Source organism: Bos indicus, chromosome 3, assembly GCF_029378745.1.
Source record: "Bos indicus isolate NIAB-ARS_2022 breed Sahiwal x Tharparkar chromosome 3, NIAB-ARS_B.indTharparkar_mat_pri_1.0, whole genome shotgun sequence".
NCBI lineage: Eukaryota > Metazoa > Chordata > Mammalia > Artiodactyla > Bovidae > Bos > Bos indicus.
In genome coordinates, this window is record NC_091762.1 from 11,122,650 (window position 1) to 11,142,215 (window position 19,566).

Consider the following 19,566-nt stretch of genomic DNA (forward strand, 5'->3'; position numbering starts at 1 on the left):
GGATTTTTATCCAGATCCCTCTCTGCACAGGTCTCTGAGTCTATAACTGCTGCTCCACAGCAGGTAACGTGCCTGAGTGCTTTTACTTCTCCCAAAGGGCCATCTGGAGGAACTGAACCGCCTGTGGGACCTGCTGCTGGAGCTGACCCAGGAGAAGGGTGCCTTGCTGCTGCGGGCCCTGGAACTCCAACAGTACTTCCAGAAGTGTGCCGATATCTTGGAGTGGATTGGAGACAAGGTATAGCACCAAACAGCCTGTATATAGGATTTTCCATCCCTCTGGCCCAGACATCCCATAGCAATTTAATGCAGACTTCCCTGGTGGCTCAGATGGTAAAAATCCGCCTGCAATGCGGGAGACCTGGGTTCCATCCCTGGGTTGGGAAGATCCCCTGGAGCAAGGGATGGCTACCACTCCAGTATTCTTGTCTGGATAATCCCACGGACAGAGGAGCCTGGCAGGCTACAGTCCATGGGGTCACAAGAAGCAACATGCAACACAACTGAGCAACTTTCACTTTCACTTTTTGTAAAGAAGTCAGGGTATCTGTTCCTGGGCTTAGTTCCTTGGAAGAAAGAGGAATGTTAGCAAAGATTTAGAGGTATTCTGGAAGTAGGCAACATTATAGGAGGATACGTCTAAATGTATGAATCTGAACATGAAGAAGGCAAGACATACAAAAAAAAATGTGTACTGAAAGATCATCTAGGATTGCCCCCCTTCTACCTTCCATGAGCCTTCACCCCTTCCAGGTTTTCAATCCTACTCTGGTTCCAACTGAGAGAATTGCCAGTTTTTCCCTTAATCCTTTGTCTCTTAGTACCTATAACTAGAGAGGTTTCTATCTCCTATTACTTGAAGAATAACCCTATGGTTAGGACTGAAAATTTACACAGGCAAGCATTCAGCACAATACTTTTGTAAATACTCAGGATGTTGAATCAAGCAGAACCAGGATGGATTTCCTTTTCATGTTCCAAACCACAAAAAGGTTCTTCCAAGGGCATTTTCTGACAATGTCCCTGGTCTTCCCAAAGAATTACCCCAAAGACCACTGTTCCCTGAGTCAAAGTGCCACCTCAGGAAATATGCCCTTGCTCTGACTTTCTTGAAGGGGTTCTCCCAGGTTCCACCAGTATCTCCTTCTGAGTTATCCTGGGAATGTAAATGTAAACAAGGGTTTTGGGTATTTGAACTGCAGGAATCCCTAAACATTTGCTGGTGACCTAATAGACCTTTCTGTGTCTACAGGACGCTCTGGTGACATCAGTGGAGCTGGGTGAGGACTGGGAGCGCACAGAGGTTCTGCATAAGAAGTTTGAAGAGTTCCAAGCAGATATGGGAGTTCGAAAGGAGAGAGTGAATGAAGTGAACCAATATGCCAATAAGTGTGCAGAGGTGAGGTGGGGAATAACAGAGCCAATCCAGGGAAAGGGTTCTGATCTTCAAGAAGATTGCCCGGCCATTTGTAGAAGGGACAAGAAAGATATATTGGACATAGTGAGAAAACAGAGGTATGCCTGTCCCTGGAGTAACATGCCCAGAGTAGCTTTCTCTCATTTCTGAATTCATCCCTTGCCAGTCTACAGAAATAGAGGTGTGAGTGAGTGAGTGTACATGGGTTTTTGTAAAGAAATTCAGTCCACAATGAGGATACTCTTGCACTGTGCAGTACATCAATTTTTCATGTTTATGAAGCACCAGAGTAAAGTGGCAAAGAGTATAAAATAATTATGGCTTCTCATAATATATGTGATATCATTAAACAAATTTTTCTGTGCTTTAAGGGGGAAGGAAAAAGAGGCAGATTTACCTTCATTTACTTAAGAAAGTGCTTAAATAAGCTTTTAATTTCTGAGCATACAAATACTCAGTGTGTGACTAAATACCCTTAACATATGTAAGAACTGGGAAGTCAGTCTGGTTTTATATGTATGTGAAGGAATTGAACAGAAACTACAATAGTTAGCTATCATGCTTTTCCATTTAAAGTTTTATTATCACTGCAGCTATATAATGGGAATGATATTTATGTGTAAATAGAATCAAAATTTCAGGATTAATAGGTACTAGAGTGGGGAAAAGAAACTATTTCTCAATTTTTTCCAGGCCTCATTTCCAACAGTCTCTAAATTTCTCCTTCTAACATGATTGTATTTTTATTATTGTGCAGATTTTTTTTTTTTCAGTTATCAGTTCAGTCGCTCAGTCATGTCTGACTCTTTGGACCCCATGAATCTCAGCACACCAGGCCTCCCTGTCCATCACCAACTCCCGGAGTTCACTCAGACTCAAGTCCATTGAGTCAGTGATGCCGTCCAGCCATCTCATCCTCTGTCATCCCCTTCTCCTCCTATCCCCAATCCCTTCCAGCATCAGAGTCTTTTCCAATGAGTCAACTCTTTACATGAGGTGGCCAAAGTGCTGGAGTTTCAGCTTTAGCATCAGTTCTTCCAAAGAAATCCCAGGGCTGATCTCCTTCAGAATGGACTGGTTGGATCTCCTTGCAGTCCAAGGGACTCTCAAGAGTCTTCTCCAACACCACAGTTCAAAAGCATCAATTCTTTGGCATTCAGCCTTCTTCACAGTCCAACTCTCATATCCATACATGACCACAGGAAAAACCATAGCCTTGACTAGATGGACCTTTGTTGGCAAAGTAATGTCTCTGCTTTTGAATATGTTATCTGTTACTATCTACCAAACCACTACAAAACTTAAAACAGAAAACATTTTATTTTTCCATGGTTAAGTGAGTCAGATTCACTGAGTCAGCTGCTCAGCTGGGCCATTCTCCCGATCTCACCTGATATTCTTAAGTAACTGCAGTTACGCAGTGACTCAGTTGGTGTACAGGATCTAAAACAACCTTCCTCCCATGTCTAAGGATTTGGCAAGGATAGTGCAGGCTTTCTCCATATGCTCTCTCATCTTTCAGTAGATCATACTTTTTAATATGTTCCAAGAAGGTAAGAACAGAAGCTGAAAGACTTCTTGAGGCCTAAGTACTGGAGCTTATAAAATATTATTTCTACTTGTAAAGAAGGAAGGAGAAGAAAATTCTGTCTGAAGAGGCTGAAAAACAGAAATGGAAATAGGAATAAACAGGGATAGGAGGGGTCGGGAGACCTGGTGTATGGCAACTACTCAAAATTGCCAAGTATCTAAATGGGCTGATACTAGCTAGCTTTATCTGATAAACACAAATTTCATTGCTTCAGATAGTCTGCGAAACTGTGTGAACTGCAAAATTAAATTTATCTGCATGTTTATCTAGTTCTGGGAAGAGGAAAATAGCTCCAACTATATTCTCAAGGTGTCAGGGCCCCAAAAGAGCCAAAACTCACAGTACTCGAGATCTGAAAAATTAAGTCAGACTTCATGAAAGAAATTTTCTCTTCCTTGGTTCCCAGGGTCTTGAGGGAAGCTAGCAGCCATCAACATGATGGAGTTCTGAAAATAATGAGGTTGGGCAACCTATGTTAGTAGACTAGTCTTGAGCTGTGGACAGAAGATACAACATCTGGTGGTTTGGTTTTCTAGATTTTGGTGATGTGGATCAAGTAAAAGGGACCAGGGCTAAGGTGAAGTGTAGTATCTGGCTAAATGGCTATCCTCTGCTTAGGGCAAAGTGTGAAATAATAAGTTTTTAAAAGTTTTTTCTCCATTAGTCCAACACTGACTTACTCCCACAGGAAAAGCATCCTGAGCTGCCCTCGATTGAGTCAAAGCAGAAGGAGGTGAATGCAGCCTGGGAACGTCTCCATGGTCTGGCTCTCCAACGACAGAAAATGCTGTCCAGTGCTGCAGACCTTCAGAAATTCAAAAGGTAGGAATCTGGCCACTGAATTGTAGAAAACTGCAATAGCACCAGGCTGGGTATTTGGGTTAGCCTTTGTCTACTGTTAGCAATTAGTGGCCAATACCTTTAATCAAAGAAAATCATGTTCTTGCCTTTAAAACAACAAGGAACACAGTGGTTAAAATTGTGATCCAGTCAATAGCCAAGTGTGTTAAATGGAGCTTAAAGTAATAAAATTAGCACTAGTGAATTAGTGATGGAAGTTCTGCAGGGGCAAAAGCAGAAAGAGAATGGAGGGTGAGGTTGTGAAGAAGGACATTTGTGAAGAGCTAACCCAGAAGTATATCTGGAGGCTCAGCTGACAGGATGCCCATGTCTCTACATCTCGATGGAAACCATAAAAGTAGGAACTCTTTTTAAAAATCTTTGTGCATTTATTCTATTTTTGGCTGTACCGGGTCTTGGTTGTTGTGGGTGGGCTTTCTCTAGCTGAGATGAGCCTGGGTTTACTCTCCAGTGTGGTGGGCGGGATTCTCATTGTGGTGGCTTCTCTTGTGAAGTGCAGACTCTAGGTGTATGAGCTTCAGTAGTTGTGGTGCACAGGCCTAGCTGTCTCTGCATCTGGGATCTTCCCGGACCAGGGATTGAACCCACATCCCCTGCATTGGCAGGTGAATTCTTAACCAATGGATCACCAGGGAAGCCCCCAAACAGGAATTCTTTATGCTATTTTTTGCTAGTGTGTGGGAAGATAGGATAATTTCTGACAGGTGAATGAGGCTGGTCCTGCTGGGTGCTGTTTGCCCTGGAATGCCTGCCTTCTTCCTTTGCTGGAGCTCATGGGGTTGTCTGGCAGGGATGTGACTGAAGCCATCCAGTGGATTAAGGAGAAGGAGGCTCAAGTCACGTCTGAGGACTATGGCAAAGACCTTGTGAGCTCTGAGGCACTGTTTCACAGTCACAAGACACTTGAGAGGAGCCTTGCAGTCATGAATGACAAGGTAAGCCTGTGGGAGAAAGAGCTAACATCCTTGAGTTAAAAGAGCCATCTGACGTTCATCTTGTCTCCATAAGTAAGTGAAGTCGCTCAGTCGTGTCCAACTCTTTGTGATACTATGGACTGTAGCCCACAAGGCTCCTCTGTCCATGGGATTTTCCAGGCAAGAATACTGGAGTGGGTTGCCATTTCCATCTCCACTTGTCTCCATGCTGCTGCTGCTACTGCTGCTAAGTTGCATCAGTCGTGTCCGACTCTGTGCGACCCCATAGAAGGCAGCCCAACAGGCTCCTCTGTCCCTGGGATTCTCTAGGCAAGAATACTGGAGTGGGTTGCCATTTCCTTCTCCAATGCATGAAAGTGAAAGTGCAAGTGAAGTCGCTCAGTCGTGCCCGACTCTTAGTGACTCCATGGACTGTAGCCTACCAGGCTCCTCTGTCCATGGGATTCTCCAGGCAAGAGTACTGGAGTGGGGTGCCATTGCTGTCTCCAACTTGTCTCCATAGAACATAGTAAATTCATTATTTCAATGAAAGAGAAATTTTGTGCCACCTGAATATACCTCTTTATTCTAGTTTATAACTTGTACATGATTCTTGGATATCTAGTATTTTGTTTAAATTATTTTTATTTAAATACACACACATATATATATATTATATATACACTTATGCTTTTTGTAATATATTTCATAATTTAAAACCAAAATAGATAGCTTCATGAATGGTTTCCTGCCTAAACACACCTTCTCTTTTTGGAGATGAACCTTGTTTCTTTTTGTCTTTTACTCAGTAGAAAAGGGAGAAAATTTCTTCTTCTCCTTTTATAATAAACATAGACACTAAAACACTCTACTCAACCCACCTTTGGGTTTTCTTTTGGAAGCTGAAAGACCTCGATTCCTGTACCTATGGTAGGCATAGTCACACTAGAACTTGGCGTAAGCCTCCCATTCTTACTTCTTACCCTCACAATTTTAACCATAACTTAAACTAATTACTCCTCAGCTTTTACAGTGGAGTCAGCCCACAAGAAGATCCCTAGTTACTATGCTTTAATCATAGTTCTATCCCTCGGTCCAGTTTCTGAAAAATATTTCACCAGTCTACTTCTTTTTTCCTTCCTCATTTTCCCCCTTTGTTTTTCTTGTTTTCTAATTATGAGTGATAAAATACCATGACTTAATGAATAACGATAATGAAATCTCATCTTAGACAACACCTGATTATAATTGAATATAGTGGAAGGACTAATGGTAACATGGAATTTTCCCTAGTAACCCTGCTCTTCAGGAATTGTGCTCACACTGGCCTGGCATTACTGGAATTTTCTTAGCAAAAATTTTCGTTAGCAGAAGTATCTCTCTGATTCCTATGGTAATGTTTATGAAAACAGTATAGAGGGTAATGAAGGACAGATATATGTCTAAATATTGCTTCTGATAATGATTTATTGAATGACCTCGGGCAGATAAAATACTTAGCCTCTCAGTTTTCACATACAAGGGGAACAAGAATAGTTTCTGCCTCATGGTCTTATTAAACGGAGACTATAAAACAAGAAAATGCATGTGACATGCTTAGCACAACAAGAGACAAAAAGCAGTCAGTAAGTTATTATAGTTAATATAGTTACATGAATATAATAATATAGATATATCCATATAAATGCACTAATATGTTATTCTTACTTATATAATTATTATGTTACATCCCTCCCATAAAACTTTGTCAGGAGGATCAGAATACTTGGATTTCCCACTAAGTTTATTTTTTTCCTTTTTCTAAAATTATATAGTAAGTTTCAGATGTACAGCATTATCATTAGACATATGTGTGTACTATAAAGTCACCATCTAGCACTATACTGTTGACCCACCTTCACACACTAGGTTTCTTTTTCATCCCAAAGGTGAAGGAGTTATGTTCCAAAGCAGACAAGTTGAAGCTTTCCCATCCTTCAGATGCAGCTGAAATCCAGCAGATGAAAGAGGATCTGGTCTCTAACTGGGAACGTATTCGCAACTTGGCTACCAGCAGATATGAAAAGCTGCAGGCTTCTTATGGGTGAGAAAGCTTTCTTCTCTATTATGTTAACTACCTCTACAGGGTCAAAGTGCAATATTAAAACAGAAATAAAAGAGCAAAAGGAATAAAATAATGAATGACCCAGCCCTCCTGCCTGCTCAGTAGAGACAAAAGAAATTTTAGTTTTCCAGAAGTCCTTTGCAGGATGATATAATCCTCAGAATGACATCTCCTTTCACCTATACCCTTTCTGTCTTCCTCTGTTTGTATAGTTGTGAGAAGCTATGAAGTGGCCCATGAAGCTGAAAAAATATTTGAAGAAACATGTCAAAATCTTGGCCCTAGCTAAGGAATTGGAATTAATTTCCAAGCTGAAGAACAGAAAATAAATCTAGAATTATTTCCTGAATGTAGGTCAGCTTATAAAAAAAAAAAAACCAAACCTTGAATATCATTTCTGTACTTAATTTTTATGATTAGTTGTTAAATCACCAGAAAATAGTCTTTATCGTATTGATATGATTGAAAATGAAATGGTGAGGCTTTGATTTTTTGAACAGGTAATTTTTTTGGTGACTTTTGTCTTCACTGATACGGTGAAGAGTGAATTAAAATATATAAGGGCTCCTAATCCTAACTCTAGCTGCCCCTTATCATAAGGTGCTTCCTGTTGTTTATGTTATGTGATTATTTATTGGCCTCATAGTACTTTATCAAATAGTACTTTACTTCAAGTGTTCCTGGAGTGTGACTGTGATATTGGAGATGTCATGCCCAAGTGCTTCATCACACAAAGACTCATTCACCCTGGGAATATACAATCTAGAGTGAAGGATTCATAGCCAGCATTGCTAAAGGAATAGGGAAGTACATGGGAGGAATGAAGGGGTAGATTTAATGCAAAAAGCATGTTGTACATCTTAGCCCAACCCAACTCTGACTGTTTGTTCAATGTCCATTTGCATCTGGTTCCTCCTTTCTGTCTTTTCCTTTACCTTTTCCCCAGGTACCAGCGGTTCTTATCTGACTATGATGAGCTCTCAGGTTGGATGGAGGAAAAGACTGCTCTGATCAATGCTGATGAGTTGCCCATAGATGTGGCTGGTGGGGAAGCCCTACTGGACAGGCATCAGCAGCATAAGGTAGAGAGGAAGGCCTCCCCAGTAGGAGGAGGAGGGAGGTGACAACAATACCAGAAGATTTCCTGCTTCATTTTAACCCTTTTTTTCTTGTGGTCACAGCATGAGATTGACTCTTATGATGACCGATTTCAGTCTGCTAATGAGACTGGTCAAACTCTGCTGGATGCCAATCATGAAGCATCTGATGAAGTTCTAAAAAAGGTAATCCAGTTTAACAGAATTTGTGAAAGTTTGATATATAGCCTTCACTTAATCTCTTACTGATTGACAATCTCTGAATGGAAAGAGGACAGAAGACATATAAATATTTTAACATAGATCCAGATTTCACATTGCTTCCTTCATATATTGCTTTAGCTAGAGTGAGGCTTTTGAAATTCTCAGAACTTGATGTGTGCTTCCTCATCTCTGAGACGTTAGTCGATCTAACTAATTTCATCACTTGAAAGTGAAAGCATTAGTTGCTCAGTTGTGCCTAACTCTTTGTGACCCCATGGACTGTAGCCTGCCAGGCTCCTCTGTCCATGTAATTCTCCAGGCAAGAATACTGGAGTGGGTAGCCATTCCCTTCTCCAGTTCCCAACCTGGGGATTGAAATTAGGTCTCCTACAGTGCAGGCAGAGTCTTTACCATTTGAGCCAAGAAACCTCCATGCCATCTTGCCTTGTCACATGTGCTCTGTTGTGTCACTTTCCCATGCTAGTCTCTAGATGGTGAATTTTTTGAGGACTGCTCCTTATTCATCTTTGGGTTCCCTAAGGTGCCTAGCATGGTTCCTGGTACATGGTTCCTTTTCTTCTCTCCTCTGTACAACCTCAGATCAGACTGATTTTCCTGTATCTGTGTTTCTGAAATCTTCCTTAAGCAACAGGAAAGCTTTACACACTGCCATCATCATAATCTTCTAGATCCCAAGGGCTTACCTAAACCTCCTGATCCCTGAGACATTTTGCTCTAGTCATAGAGTCATAGGAATTTCTGGGATGATAATTGAAATAAGATTTGCAGGTTCTCTGCGTCTCATTAGCTTCCAAGCACAGCCACCAGTACTATATGATGAAGACTGAGATCTCTGTATTTTCAACTCATCAAGAATCCTATGGGAAAATTATAATATGAATTTTTATTTTTAACAATTTTCTGCAAAGGAAGAGTGGAACTCTAAAACCTTGAAATGTACCTGTTATCCTGAATTCTGAGAATTTGTACCATCTTTTTTATGGAATTATCACAGCAGTTTTAATAAGCTGGGGTTTCTCGGACAGATGCTTGGGCAGAAACAAAGGCTTTCATGAGTTTGAGAATGTCCCTTTTTCCTTGATGGTTCTCATTTGCATTTGAAATAGAAGGCAAACTTCTCAATCTGATCATTTAAGTGCCCTGTGAACTTGAATTTCATGAAATGTCCACTTTTTTTAGACACTGCAGTTTTCTCTGGAGCACTTCGTATAATCTAATGATTACCTGGAATGTGGTATTGTGTCCTCCTATAATCCTGATCTCCACCTCTCTGCCCTTTAAATCTTGGTTTGATACAATAGTTTCTATACTTCTACTCCCTGTGTCTTTGAATCAATTAATCTTTTCTTCTTTATTTGTACATAGTAAGTGTGGTATATCTCTATTATGGTATTTCTCCCATTTTTTCTATACTATAGGGATTTACTTAGTTGTAGTGATGGACAGGGAGGCCTGGTGTGCTGCAATTCATGGGGTCGCCAAGAGTTGGACACTACTGAGCAACTGAACTGAACTGAACTGAGGAGCCTTAAGAGAAAAGCCTGTTTTTCTATTCATTTTTTTCCTTCAAAGGGCCTTGCATTTATTGGATGCTCAGCGACAGTAGGATAAAATAAATTCATTTAATATCTTCCTGGTCTTTTGCTTCTTCCTTTCCAAAGATGTCATTACTTACCTACAACTGGGCGGCTCTGCTGGAGCTGTGGGAGAAGCGTCGGCAGCAGTATGAGCAGTGCTTGAACCTGCACCTCTTCTACCGTGACAGTGAGCAAGTAGACAGTTGGATGAGCAGACAAGAGGTAACACAGGGGCTCAGCAAGTGTCCAGAAGCCATTTCTCTTGCTCCTCATTCACTACTATCAGCATCCTCCCACCACTTCAGTTCACCTGGGAACTAGAGGGTGAGCCGCAAGGAAGAGAAAAGATCGACCCTCTCTGTAAGGCTCTTGAAATTCCCTCATGGATAAATGCACAGGAAAAATATTTAAATACAAAGCACAGAGGTTTTAAACTTCTCCGAACATGCAGCAAAATGAATATCCAATTGTTAAGGGATCGGTGAAAGAAAAATGTGATGAGTGAGGCAGAGCTAACCAGGGATTTTCTGGTGGAGTTGAGTGGTCCTCTTGAGGATTTGAGAACACAGAATCATGCTTAGATTGGTTGGTTCACACACTGAGATGAAGGTAATAAATTTGGATGAGAAAGTTGGGAAGGGAACTCTGAAGCTGAGGTTCTGCTCTTTGAGGTTAATCTCTATCTCCTCTCCTACCTTGTGTTAATTCCCATCTTGCTTTCCATCCCCCTCACCTCCTTTCTTATTCCTTTTCTCAGAGATATTCCAAAGTGAATGATTCTCACTGGTGAGGCACAGCTGGGATGTATCTTTCTGTCTTCTACAGGCCTTCCTGGAAAACGAGGACCTCGGAAATTCCCTGGGCAGTGTAGAAGCCCTTCGTCAGAAGCATGATGACTTTGAGGAAGCTTTTACTGCCCAGGAGGAGAAGATCACAGTAAGAAATGGGCCCTGGTTTGGGCATTGGCTTCATATTTTTTTTTTTAACTTTACAATATTGTACTGGTTTTGCCATATATCAAAATGAATCAGCCACAGGTATACATGTTAATTGGAGGATAATTGCTTTACAATGTTGAGCTGGTTTCTGCCTTACAACAATGTGAATCAGCCACATGTATATATACATTCCCTCCCTCTTGAACCTCCTTCCCACCCTGCACCCAATCCCACACCTCTAGATTGTCACACAGCACCAGGTTGAACTCCCTGTGTTACACACATCTCATAGATTACCAATCCTTAGAATTACTCATAACTATCAGACATGAGAGTTGTTTTAAAAAGAGAAAACATCCAGAAAAATAATCATACCCACGTTTTATCAACACATTTCTTATTCCACAAAGCATATTTAGAAAGTATTTATTTTTAAATTTTTTTTCAGAATTAGGTAAATTTATTTTTAATTAATTTAATTGTAGGACAGTTCCTTTAAAATATTGTGATTTTTTTAGAAAGTTTTTAAAGATTTTGAGCAATTTATATTTTCTGACACAGTGCCTGATTGTCTTATTTTTTTTTCCTGCAGTATAAATAGAAACTATGGGATCCATATCCAATTTGAATCATAACTTAAAATATATTTGAATATATTATTTACATTTTTTAGTCTTTTCCTCTCCAGTAATATCTCCATTTAGCTTTCTTTAGTAATATCTAGATATCTAGGTAGTATCTATTTTTTCCTGTATATCTTCATCTATATGTTTTGCATTTAATGCTGCTATAATTTTCTTGTGAACCTTAAGTTACAGTGTCCCAGAAACTTGTCAATACATAAGCAAGTCTCAGAGAAGTGTAAGGGAGACTTTATTTGTCCAATGTATATATACTATATGTCTTTGGCTGTCTCCTAGGACTGTGCTGGAGTTAGCCAAAACTTGCACATGTGCATGTATACCACCAGCAACAACAATAACCACAAAACTCCAAATTTTCTTTGTTAATCTTAGATCAATTCAGAGCTTGTGATAGTCCCTTCCCAGTTCATATGCTTATTAGGTTGATTTTCATTGGTAAAAGATAACAATGTAAAATAAGTTATTGTTTATTAAATATTATTTGTAATTTCACATCATTTTCCTATTCCCAATCAATTAATTCATCCTGAGCAATTTTGAGAGTTTATGAATGAATATGAGTCAAAATTCACATGTATAATTTGACTCCATTCCCCATATAGCTAGAGATAGAGATGAATTATTAAAAAGTACATATGGTATATGACAGATGGATGAGTGAATAGATAAATAGATAGATAGAAAAAGACTGGCCATTGAACAAGTCTGTATCAACAATGGTTCTTAAAAATTTTTAAATAGATCAAATATTCACCTCATAGTGAAAACAGGTTTCATTCACTGTAATCTAGATTAAGAAGAAACTACTGTGGCATAGAGAAAATAATTAACCTGTCTGAGATTTATATTTTGAAATACAATTTATAACAGAAATCAGAAGTAGGACCCAGATCTTCTGACCCTGAATCTTGTCCTCTTCCCACATTGTCATGCTTCTTCTTTAAACAGCTAAACAAACTGTGGCGACTTACTCAGTGCCAATGAGAGAAAAACACTTTTTTTTTTCCCCCCAGACCATAGACAAGACTGCAACCAAACTGATTGATGATAAGCATTATGATTCAGAGAAGATCGCTGCTATCCGGGATGAAGTATGTGCATCTGCCTGCCTGTGCACCCGGGCCAGGGAAAATGTTGGAGCATTGTTAACCATGGTAGGCAGTAGATCTCAGGCATCCATATTTTATTTTTCTGACCGTGAGTTTGTTTATGCTTTTTGCAGCTGTTGGTCCGACGGGACAATCTACGAAAAAGGGCTGCCATTAGACGCGGATTGCTGGAGGATTCATTCCTTCTGCAGCAACTGTATCAGGACTCAGATGACCTAAAGAACTGGATCAACAAAAAGAAAAAGTTGGCAGATGATGAAGATTACAAGGTAGGCAGGGTTGCAGACCCTGAACATACTCATTGGTACTTAATTTCATGAAACTACAATCTTGGACCTGAAAAGACAATAGCATTCAGCTGGTGAGCCTCATTTTATAGATGGAGAGACAGAATCTCAGAGAAGCACAATGATTCCTCCAAGACTGTATTTCTAATTTCCAATTTTCCAATACCCTGTTTCCCATCACCCCCTTTCCCTGGCACAATTTCCAGTGGTCCTTAACAGAGCAGGGGAAAGCAGGAATTCTCTTTATTTAGCTGCATATCCCCCTTTCTGCTGCCCTATGCACCCTTATAGTAGGAAAATGTTGGGTCTAGTCATAACGTACATTCAGGCTACCAGGAACTCAGAATTAACCTAATGGTTTGACACAATATAGACTTACTGCTTTGTAGCTGGAAAGGAACAATTCCTTATTTTACAGATGAAGAAACCAGGATCTGAATTGTGTAGTGAGTTGCCCAAGGTTAACCGATTATTTAGATCTGTTTAACATAGAGTTAGACACATGAATTCTCTTGGGGGAAAGTAAACACTGGGCTTGAATTCATTCCCTGTCCTGTTTTAGTTTGTGTGACTCTGAAAAATTCCTGAATTATCTTTGAGTCACACATAAGTTTTTTTTATTTTGGTATTATATAAAACACATATTTTTCACTCACAATATAAATTATCAAAAGGCTTCCCTTATGGCACTGTGGTAAAGAATCTGCCTGCCAATGAGGGAGATGGAAAGAGAAGTGGGTTAGATCCCTGAGTCAGGAAGATCCCCTGGATTAGGAAGTGGCAACCTGCTCCAGTATTCCTGCCTGGAAAATCCATGGACAGAGGGGTCTAGCTGGCTACAGTCCATGGGGTCACAGAGAGTCAAACATGACTGAGTGACTGAGCATAATAAACTGTTAAACTATTTTGCACACACACACACATACACACACACATACACTCACAAATTTTTGCATTTACAGTCAGGACTGGAATCAGTCTCTTGATTTCTAGGCCAATATCTATTCAATGTATTTACTTTCTAAATATCATTTAGTCTTAAATGTATACCTCTGATACTCTTGTTCTAATATTCTTTCGATAGAACTTTGAGCATCTAATTTTTAACTTTCATTCTGTAAAACTTATCCCTATGTGCTTGTGTTCTCTAGAGGAGTTATGGTTCCAGTGTATGTAGGGTAAACAGGTCTTCTCTGCTAAAGGCAGGAATGGAAAATAATCTCCATCTTTCATGCCAGCTGTGATCGATTGATAATCCTTACATATGGTGTCATATTTAAAGTGATATTCAGACCATATCCAGACTCAATAGAAATAAGTTCAGGGGGTGATTAGCTATGTCTGCCATTTGTATGAAAGGAGTAATTGGTCATAGTTTCCTGAGCATCCTCTGGCTCTATACTTGGACTAGAACAGTTCTGCCTTATATCCTCTTCTTAGTTCACTTAGATTTATAGTGAAAAAAAAATTCCTGTCCTCAAAATATCTGCCCCTCATTTTTCAAGGAATTGTTTTCTTTCATTGTTTTCATTTTCTCTCAGGAAACACTGAACTTGAAGAGCCAGGTTCAAAAGCAGAAAGTCTTTGAAGAAGAATTGGCAGCTAATCAGATCCGGCTTAATAACATACAGAAAACTGGCCAGGAGATGATTGACAGCAATCATTATGCCTCCGACAAGGTGGCTGATCGTTTGAGGGAAGTTGAGAGCCTCTGGATTGAACTGCAGAAGGCTACAGAGCAGAAAGGTTAGAAGCAGAGTCTTTTAAGAAATGAATTCCTAAATTCTGAAACCCACCTTCATCTTTACCACCTTGAATTTACCCGATGGCCTCTGTGAGAAGGGAGGGATGTTACTCATTTGCCTCCCTGTGTCTTCCTCTATTGGTCAAGAAATTTAAAAAATCTAACCTAAACTTATCACACACAATTATTATATATTAACACAATTCTTCTATATATTAACACAATTCTTTTCTTCAGATATGTAGGTCTTTTCAACTGAAATTGTATTTGTTTTCTTTTCACTTTTCTCCCTTTTTTTTCTTCCTGTTGAATAAATATTCAGATATCGTGAATTCAATATTGACTATACATCTAAAATGAGTGTCCATAATTCGATTATACATCTTTTTGTTCTATAAATGAAGCAACATATTCTGACTCAGGTTACTTAATTAGGCAATAAAATATGGTTGGGGCCACATGTGATGTTCCCATGCTATTTTATTCTTGTGAAAAGGCTTGATGGCTTGCTGTTTCACCTATCTGGGCATATTCAGGTTCTATTGTAAGCTCTTAAAAAATTCCCATGTCTGCTTGACTAGCCTCTACTTAAATTTAACTTCACCTCTTACTTTGACAAACAAATCAATCATCATAATTAACACAAATAATGATGCTTTTTCTGTCAATAGTCCATTTGTTATAAACATTATCTACAGACATGCCTCTGTCCTGGTTATAGAAAAGATACATCATAATGATTTTGTCGGATATCCTGATTTTTGGTTTAGGAAAACAAATCAACTTGACTGTAACAAGAAGTTGCTGTTACTTCATGTCCTAGTAATTGTTTCACAGAAATAATGCAAATGATTGTTATAAAATCATATGATAAAGAATTTAGCTGAGAACAGTGGATAATCAAAATATTTTCTGGAAGAGAAAATTGTAGGGTGTGGTTTGTGATAAAGAACAGGCACTAAGGCAGAGGTGGCTGATGGTTAGCAAAGTTCTGAGGAAGATATTTAGGAAAAAATACTTCAAAATTTCAAACTGAGCTAACCCCAAGTTTTATTTTTTTCTTGGAAAATGACATGTTTATGCTTGAATCCCTTTGAAAGGGAGGTCTCAATAGAGAATAACAAGTGACAAGATAGTTAAAAATCTAACATAGGCCCATACCTCAACAAGAAATGAACATATTGTTTATATCTGTTTTGAGAACACTACTATCTTCAAAAGAAAATCCTATCTGAATACTACAAATTAATGGTAATTTTTTTATGTAATCACATGTTAGACAGTTATATTTTTCCCATTGGACTATCCAAACATTATATTTTTCCTTAAGTTGGTATAACTTGTAATAGCATAAAATGAGGATTAGTTATGATACCTGTCTTACACTTGATGTCTTTTCCTAGGGATCCAGTTGCATGAAGCAAATAAGCAGCTTCAATTTGAAAATAATGCAGAAGACCTGATGCAATGGCTGGAGGAAGTGGAATGGCAGGCTAGATCTCAGGATTATGGGAAAGGCCTAGCAGATGTGCAGAATCTGCTCAGGAAACATGGCCTCCTGGAGTCTGCTGTGGCTACTCGTCAGGTTTGTCGCTAGCTCTTTAACCAATTGTGAGCCAAGTTACCCATATACATTCTGAGTACATTCATCATAATTATTATTTTTAAAAAAAAGTGAAAAAGTGGGACAAAGCAGGAAGCTGTTAGGTATTTAGAATAGGAAAAAAGAAGTCCAAAATGGCGGTGAAGAAAGACAAAGAACAGAAAAAGCCCACGAAAATGGAGCAAAAGAAAATCTGCAGACCGGAGTGAGAAACTCAGGTGAAACAAACACACCCCTTTCTTGGCTAGCCCAATTTGCATAGGGCAGGCTCATTGGGGAGGAGACAAAAAATATAAAAAAAGGAAGCCAAGACGGATTGAGGCCTCTCCTTTGGGGTCAGCCTGCCCTCACGCCTCAAGAGTGTATTATCCTCTGCTTGCCAAATAAAACTGAGCTATAACCAAGCTTTAACACTGGTCCACCATTTCAAATCTTTGCTCCCATGAGATAGAACTGAAGAAATTTACACAATCCCCCAACATATCTGATACCATGACTTGGATGATATACCGGGAGAGCGTGTAATTTTCTCTGTTCTGTCTTGCAGCAGTGGGCAAAGATTTGAAATGGTGCACCAGTGTTACAGCTTGGTTACAGTTAAGTTTTATTCGGCAAGCAGAGGATAGTACACCCTTGAGGCATGAGGGTGGGCCATTCCCAAAGGAGAGGGCTCAGTCCTTCTTGGCTTCCTCTTTTTATATGTTTTGTCTCCTCCCCCTGAGCCTGCCCTGTGCAAATTGGGCGAGCCAAGAAGGGCGTGTGTTTGTTTCACGTGAGGTTCTCACTCCGGTCCACAGATTTTCTTTTGTTTCATTTTCATGGGCTTTGTCCTTTCTTTGTTTTTCTTCACCACCATTTTGGACTCCTTTTTCCTATTCTAATTACCCAACAAAGCCAAAGGTAAAAAATCAAAATGTTTAGTTGGTCAACTACCTCTTTCTAGTATCTCCTTTATCCAGCTATTCTTCTTGGTGCCTGGTGTCTTTTGTCAGAACCCTATGGCTGCTATAAGACTTTATTGACTCTTCTAAATATGACGCTGCACTCTCAATCCAGAAACCTGGATTTTATATAGCCTTATCACTTCCTAGTTCTATGGTGTATCTTTTCACCTGTTTGTACCTCTGTTTACTTACCTGTAAACTAAAAGTTTGGATAAAATTGTGTCTTTCTATCCTGGCATCCTACAATTCAAAACTTGAAATATTTTTAATTGTACTTTTTTCTTTTCTTAAGAAAATTGAAACACAGAGAAATGAAGTGACTTCTCCAATGTCACAGAAAAAATTAACAGCAGGGCCAGGACTATGAAACAGATGTCTAGGCTGTTGGTTTCAAAGTTACCCACTGAAATCACACCAGACTATTTTTTTTAATATAAATTTATTTAATTGGAGACTAATTACTTTACATATTGTATTGGTTTTGCCATACATCAACATGAATCCCCCACGGGTATACACGTGCTCCCCATCCTGAACCCCCCCTCACATCTCCCTCCCTGTACCATCCCTCTGGGTCATCCCAGCGTACCAGCCCCAAGCATTCTGTATCCTGCATCGAACCTGGACTGGTGATTCATTTCATATATGATATTATACATGTTTCAATGCCATTTTCCCAAATCATCCCACCCTCTACCTCTCCCACAGAGTACAAAAAACTGTTCTATACATCTATGTCTCCTTTACCATCATTCTAAATTCCATATATATGTGTTAGTATACTGTATTGGTGTTTTTCTTTCTGGCTTACTTTGCTCTGTATAATAGGGTCCAGTTTCATCCACCTCATTAGAACTGATTCAGATGTATTCTTTTTAATGGCTGAAGGAAATGGCAACCCACTCCAGTGTTCTTGCCTGGAGAATCCCAGGGACAGGGGAGCCTGGTGGGCTGCCGTCTAAGGGGTCGCACAGAGTCAGATATGACTGAAGTGACTTAGCAGCAGCAGCAGCAGCAGCAATACTCCATTGTGTATATGTACCACAGCTTTCTTATACATTCATCTGCTGATGGACATCTAGGTTGCTTCCATGTCCTGGTTATTAAAAACAGTGCTGCAATGAACATTGGGGTACACGTATCTCTTTCAATTCTGGTTCCCTCGGTGTGTATGCCCAGAAGTGGGATTGCTGGGTCATAAGGCAGTTCTATTTCCAGTTTTTTAAGTAATCTCCACACTGTTCTCCATAGTCCAACACTGTAAGAGGGTTCCCTTTTCTCCATGCCCTCTCCAGCATTTATTGCTTGTAGACTTTTGGATCGCAGCCATTCTGACTGGCGTGAAATGGTATATCATTGTAGTTTTGATTTGCATTTCTCTGATAATGAGTGATGTTGAGCATCTTTTCATGTGTTTGTTAACCATCTGTATGTCTTCTTTGGAGAACTGTCTGTTTAGTTCTTCAGCCCATTTTTTGATTGGGTCATTTATTTTTCTGGAATTGAGCTGCAGGAGTTGCTTGTATATTTTTGAGATTAGTTCTTTGTCAGTTGCTTCATTTACTATTATTTTCTCCCATTCTGAAGGCTGTCTTTTCACCTTGCTTATAGTTTCCTTTGTTGTGCAGAAGCTTTTAATTTTACTTAGGTCCCATTTGTTTATTTTTGCTTTTATTTCCAATTTTTTTTCGGGGGGGTGCATAGAGGATCCTGCTGTGATTTATGTCAGAGAGTGTTTTGCCTATGTCTTCCTCTAAGAGTTATATAGTTTCTGGTCTTACGTTTAGATCTTTAACCCATTTCAAGTTTATTTTTGTGTACAGTGTTAGAAAGTGTTCTAGTTTCATTCTTTTACAAGTGGCTGACCAGTTTTCCCAGCACCACTTGTTAAAGAGATTGTCTTTTCTCCATTGCATATTCTTGCCTCCTTTGTCAAAGATAAGGTGTCCATAGGTGCATGGATTTATCTCTGGGCTTCTATTTTGTTCCATTGATCTATATTTCTGTCTTTGTGCCAGTACCATACTGTCTTGATAACTGTGGCTTTGTAGTAGAGCTTGAAGTCAGGCAGGTTGATTCTTCCAGTTCCATTCTTCTTTCTCAAGACTGCTTTGGCTATTCGAGGCTTTTTGTATTTCTATACAAATTGTGAAATTATTTGTTCTAGCTTTGTGAAAAATACTGTTGGTAGCTTGATAGGGATTGCATTGAATCTATAGATTGCTTTGGGTAGTATACTCATTTTCGCTATATTGATTCTTCTGATCCATGAACATGGTATATTTCTCCATCTATTAGTGTCCTCTTTGATTTCTTTCACCAGTGTTTTATGGTTTTCTATTTATAGGTCTTTAGTTTCTTTAGGTAGATATATTCCTAAGTATTTTATTCTTTTCGTTGCAATGTGAATGGAATTGTTTCCTTAATTTCTCTACTTTCTCATTATTAATGTGTAGGAATGCAAGGGATTTCTGTGTGTTGATTTTATATCCTGCAACTTTACTATATTCA

The 19,566-nt window shown here is 39.3% G+C and overlaps 1 protein-coding gene across 1 annotated transcript in view; it reads left to right on the forward strand.

The window, feature by feature from the left end:
* Window positions 1–19,566, forward strand: part of SPTA1 (spectrin alpha, erythrocytic 1) — an 86,687-nt gene that overhangs the window by 3,014 nt on the left and 64,107 nt on the right. The window contains exons 3-15 of the mRNA XM_070780490.1: window positions 98–238; window positions 1,253–1,399; window positions 3,697–3,830; window positions 4,660–4,804; window positions 6,712–6,866; window positions 7,834–7,969; window positions 8,069–8,170; window positions 9,871–10,008; window positions 10,612–10,722; window positions 12,382–12,459; window positions 12,591–12,746; window positions 14,306–14,510; window positions 15,912–16,093. Coding sequence (XP_070636591.1) covers window positions 98–238; window positions 1,253–1,399; window positions 3,697–3,830; window positions 4,660–4,804; window positions 6,712–6,866; window positions 7,834–7,969; window positions 8,069–8,170; window positions 9,871–10,008; window positions 10,612–10,722; window positions 12,382–12,459; window positions 12,591–12,746; window positions 14,306–14,510; window positions 15,912–16,093 — 1,830 coding nt within the window. The remainder of the gene's footprint in view (window positions 1–97; window positions 239–1,252; window positions 1,400–3,696; window positions 3,831–4,659; window positions 4,805–6,711; window positions 6,867–7,833; window positions 7,970–8,068; window positions 8,171–9,870; window positions 10,009–10,611; window positions 10,723–12,381; window positions 12,460–12,590; window positions 12,747–14,305; window positions 14,511–15,911; window positions 16,094–19,566) is intronic.